General features: G+C 37.0%; 1 protein-coding gene across 1 annotated transcript; it reads right to left on the reverse strand.

Moving 5' to 3' along the window:
* Positions 1–4,363: 4,363 nt before the first annotated feature.
* Positions 4,364–5,180, reverse strand: LOC124640233. The gene has a single exon (XM_047177910.1). The coding sequence runs from the start codon at positions 5,164–5,166 to the stop codon at positions 4,441–4,443; it is 726 nt and encodes a 241-aa protein (XP_047033866.1). The 5' UTR covers positions 5,167–5,180; the 3' UTR covers positions 4,364–4,440.
* Between the last annotated feature and the right edge of the window lie 223 nt (positions 5,181–5,403).

Consider the following 5,403-nt stretch of genomic DNA (forward strand, 5'->3'; position numbering starts at 1 on the left):
TCAAGTAAACAATGCAATAATGGATTCCTAATGTCAATGAACTTATAGCAAAAATAAAATAAAAATTAAAAGTACAAATGCGTTGAAAAATATAAATACACTTGCTGTTTTCCAATGGGTTTTATCCGCGTCTCGTGGGAACTGTTCATAATCGGGACAAAATATAGCCTATGTTTCTTGGGAAGAGGTTGGCCTTATAAGAGTGAAACATTTTTTTAAATCGGTTCAGTAATTTGGAGCCTTTAAGGTACAGACAAACAAACAAAAATACGTTTTTATTATATTAGTATATATTATGACAAAACTCTTTTGCTGCGGTGGAACTGCGGCTACGGCTACGGTTTGCTACGAAAACTCGTAGCGCTTGCTACGATTGCTACGACTTCTTAGCGTGAACATTTTTATAATGATACCAGGAAGATACTGCATTTTTTAATTCCATAAAAAATACGTTATTTATAGTACAAAACTTCCTGAAACAGACGCTGTATGCGCAAATTGCCAAGGTAGTCACCCAGCTAGTTACAGAGGATGCAACAAATATAAAGAATATAAAGAGAGAATATTAAAAATTAAAGTAAAACCAGACTCCAACAAAGCAACTTTCATTCACACCCACCAGCCAAAAGCTACCCCAGAAGAACCCCAACCCTCAGCTCAACCGAGAAGCTATTCCGACGCACTAAGACATAGAAAAGAATCCAAAAACCTGACCGACCAATCATTGTACACATTACAAGAAAAACAAATAAATGACAACTTGACGGACAATTTTTATTTTTTATTTTTTTTTATTAGGGACAAAAAACAGTTACATGCTAGAGAAAATACAAGAAAATACTTAAAGCTAGTTGCACAAACATGTAACCCACTCCAATGTCCACATGTAAACATAAGAATAAGAGAAGAGAAGGAGTGCGGTATGAGTTAACAGAATACATTGCCTTCTGCGTGAGCCTTTTGTATTAGATAATAATTAATGTGGTATACATATAATTTAATATATTTAATTACATTATTCTTAATTCTATTTATTTTAATTTTAAATCAGAATTATTATTTCAATTAATTCAATACAGTTTATTATATTCTAATTCAATTTAATTTATTTAATTTATTTTCTATCATTTTAACTTAATTTAATCAATCTGTTTAACTAAAGTAGGTATATTTACTAAACTATAATAATATTATTTTGTGCATATTATGGGCTTTTAGACAAAATATCTATAGCTTTTTTTTTTAATAACTGGTTAGAGAGAGTAAATATGTCGAGCTCCATAAAATGAGTGTTGTATGTTTCAACAAGGCGTCGAAGAGGTGCGCGGACGCCAGCATTAGTTTTGCAAGTGCCAGTGTGAAATAGTCGAGGTGCGCGCACCCCTCGTTGTATAACACTTCTGGGCACTCTATAACATAACTGATTAGTAAGTTCAATACAGTCGAATTTATTGTTACATAACCCGTGTAGTGTCATTACACTCAAAAGCTGTCTCCTGGTCTCCAGACTTAGAACGCTGTAACGCTTCAGTAACTGGTCGTATGGAAATTTTGAATTAAAGCACTTATAGTTCATAGACCGCATAAACTTTTTTTGTACCATTTCCAACCTTGAGCAATATTTTTCATATATAGGGTTCCAGATTTGAATGGCATATTCTAACTGGGATCGTACCAAAGTTTTGTATAACAGTAAGAACGTAGAGGGCCGCGCAAAGTCACTAGATGATCTCATGACAAACCCGTACATACGATACGCCTTATTCACAATGTTATCAACATGGATATCAAAATGCAAACGTGAATCTAGTGTGACACCCAAGTCACGGACGGCTGCAACACTGTTCAAACGCGCATTATTAATTAAATAATTATAATGTAATATTTTCTTATTTTTAGTAAATGTAATGGTATGACATTTTGGAAGACTAAGAAAAAGCTTATTTTTAGTGCAGTAAACATAAAGCCTATCCAGGTCCTCTTGCAAAAGTGCGCAGTCTTGCATATTTTTACATGACCTATAAATTTTTATGTCATCTGCATACATTAGAAAATTGGAGTTTATAAAGCAGTTTTTAATGTCATTAATAAATATAACAAAAAGAAAGGGCCCTAAAATGGAACCCTGCGGAACCCCAGACTTAACAACAACTGGCTCTGACTCATAACCATTAACCACAGTTCTTTGGGTCCTGTTAAAAATATATGAGGCGAACCATCTTAGTAGATTACCACGAATACCATTGAAGGCTATTTTCTCCAATAGTAGAGAATGGTCCACCTTGTCAAACGCCTTTTGAAAATCTGTATAGACAGCATCTACTTGAACTCGTTGATCCAATTTTTCAAAAAGATAATTTGTAAATGCCATCAAATTTGTTGTGGTTGAACGACGTTTGACAAAGCCGTGCTGTTCGGGTATAATAAGTTGGTGAATATGGGGATACAGGGCACTGTGGACAAGACTCTCAAAAACTTTAGACAAAGTGGAGAGAATGGAAATGGGGCGGTAATTCTCCACATTATTCTTGTCACCGCTTTTGTAAATAGGAGTAATAAACGCGCGTTTCCAAATTGTTGGAAACACCCCCTCACCCAAACATTTATTAAAAATGATATACAAAGCATTACCTAAGACGTCACATGTTTTAATTAAAAAGTTGGGTGGTAAGCCATCTGGCCCTGCCCCTTTAGAAGGATCCAAAGATTTCAGTTTCAGTCTTATAACTTCTACAGGCAAGTAAATCTCAGATATACAAGACGAGTTATCCGCAAGGCTGTCGGAAGGCTGCCAGTTTTCAGGGTCGAAATTAGATGGTTCATAAACCGAAGAAAAGAAAGAGGAGAACAGATTGCATATGTCCGTAGGGTCATCAGAAGAAACATTTTTGAAGTACATGCTGGCCGGATAATTAGCTTTTCCCTTTTTAGATGTAATATAAGTCCAGAAGTACTTTATATTTTTAGGAATACTGTCTTCGACTGCTTCAATGTACTTGTGATAGCATTTGACAGCCTCTCTGTGGAAAAGCTTTCGGTAGTTAGCGAAGTTAAGGTAGTCCGATTGATTATTATACATCTTCCATTTAATCCAGGCGCGCTCTTTGGTTTTAAATATTTTTATGAGAGAAGGGGAAAACCAGACCGGAAAGCTTGAATTTTTGGTTCTGGTTAATGGAACATGTGATTTGATAATTCCGTATAACGACTCATAGAAAACGTTAACGGCTTGCTCAGATCCGAGGTGAGAGAGTGTTATGTCCCAATCAATCTTACCTAGTTCATAATTTATTGCATCGTAATCGGCTTTATGGAAGTTATGTCGATGAACGGTGCGGCATTTCAGGGGAGCGTACTGCATAGTCAAGCAAGCCAAAGCGGAAAATGCTGGGTGGTGGCTATCGGGGTCAAGCAGAGTATTGCATGATATGGCTTGACAATCTACGTTAGATATAAGTAAATCTAGTATACGACCTAATTTATTTTTCGTTGTATTATATTGGGAGCCATTGATTAAGTTCATAAAGTTCACCAATATTCGACCTATTGAGTTCGAGACCTGTGCAGTTGCATGATTACCCTGGTCCGACCAAGCTATGTCCGGTAGGTTGAAATCACCAATAATGAAGTAGGAGTCAGTAGTAGTAGCGTTTGCTAAGTCTTGCAACATGTCTAGGTATTGTATGTATATTTCTTCACGTGTTCGCGGTGGTATGTACGTAGCACTAATAATATGGTGTCTATTGTGCTGGGAAGAAGGTAGTTGCACCACAACATGTTCGATCTCTGGGTGAAGAAATGTTGTTATCAGAGAAGTAGGCCGCAATCCACGAAGCACCGCCACTAACACTCCCCCACCATCATGTTTTTTAGTCGCAGAACGATCGCGATCGCACCTAAACACTACGTACCGATCATCAATAAATTCGGTATCTTGGATACTGGGAATCAGCCAGGTTTCTCAGGTTTCTCATCTTTTTATATTCATGTACAGTGTGTGTAACTTCGTACGGATCCCTCTACAGTTCTGGTAATAAATCATAATATTGTTAGAAGCCATTGATTGATAAACTTACTACAATAAGAAATGACATAGGTACGATACTTTGAACATAGGATTGAAACAGAAGTTCTAAGCCTGTAGCCCAGAGCATTACTGCTCGGTAAAATTGTATAAAAGCACATGATAAAAAAAATAATTTAAGTAATTTGCAATTAAAAATCAATATACATGGGACATATTTATCAAACTGAAGAAAAGTTGTAGTTTCAATTAACAGCAAGCAGATTACAAACAAGCCGTTAGGAAAAAACAAGAAATAACAGCAATATAGGCGTAGTACAGCGGAATTGTATGTGTAGGCAAATAATTTAACACATAAAAGCAGTAAGCAGGGGGAAAAAACATTAATACAAAATATAATAGTGTCTTTAAAATCATTAGTTGGCGCTATTTGTACCATTCTTCTTACTAGCAACGATCTTATTGAGGTCTTCAACGGAGCGAATCGCGAATGACTTGTCGTTGTCTCTCTCACGCACAAGTATGGTTGCGTTTCTGACCCAAACATATTTAAATCCACTTTTCTTAGCAAGTATTTTGGCCTCACGAAATAACGCCTTATTCTTTAGAGTCAGGTGTTCATTCAGGTAGACAGAAACAGAAGCGCCTGATATTCCGATCTGATCAGACTTGATGCTCTTCGCATTACGATAGGCGCTAAGTACGTTGTCACGAATGATCCGCGACCTGAATTTGACTATCAAATTCTTAGGTTTAGTATCCTGTTGGCGCGCATGGGGCACTCTGTGTACGGATATAATATCATTGTGCGATACCGGTGAATTTATGGTACTACATATCGACTCTGTAATAGTTAACAAGTTTTCATTTCTTTTTTCCGGCAAATTACAGACCTCAATGTTGCACTGGCGCGCCTGTTGTTCCATGGAATCTATTTTTGCTTCTAGTATAGCCGCCTTTTGTTCGCCACTATTACTAGCGATTTCATGAAAGCGCCTCACATATTCCTTATGCCCAGCCTCCAAGGTATCCAAGCGAGTTTTCATAGCGTCGTATTCGTCACTTATGAAGTTAACTGACCTTTCAATGCCCTCAATTTGTTCCTTGATGTCATCAAATTTCTCTTTTAGAACAACAGCCATTGACTCGGTGACTTTAACGATGGACCAAACATTACTAAAATGTTAGACATAATGTTCAATCGATTCCAAGAAATCATGAAAACCATGATGGACAGCATGATGGACCGGATGGTCCAACTAATCACAGGACTGGTCTCACAGAGGGCATAAACCTCCGTATACTCACATGGAATGCCAACGGGATAACTACTAGACGACAAGAACTTGAGCTTTTCATGGAAATGGAGAAAATTGACA

The sequence above is a fragment of the Helicoverpa zea genome, chromosome 20 (genome assembly GCF_022581195.2).
Source record: "Helicoverpa zea isolate HzStark_Cry1AcR chromosome 20, ilHelZeax1.1, whole genome shotgun sequence".
Lineage (NCBI taxonomy): Eukaryota > Metazoa > Arthropoda > Insecta > Lepidoptera > Noctuidae > Helicoverpa > Helicoverpa zea.

What these genes read in the sequence shown, in the direction of transcription:
- LOC124640233 (XM_047177910.1), bottom strand. Translation starts at nt 5,166, where the DNA reads ATGGCTGTTGTTCTAAAAGAGAAATTTGATGACATCAAGGAACAAATT.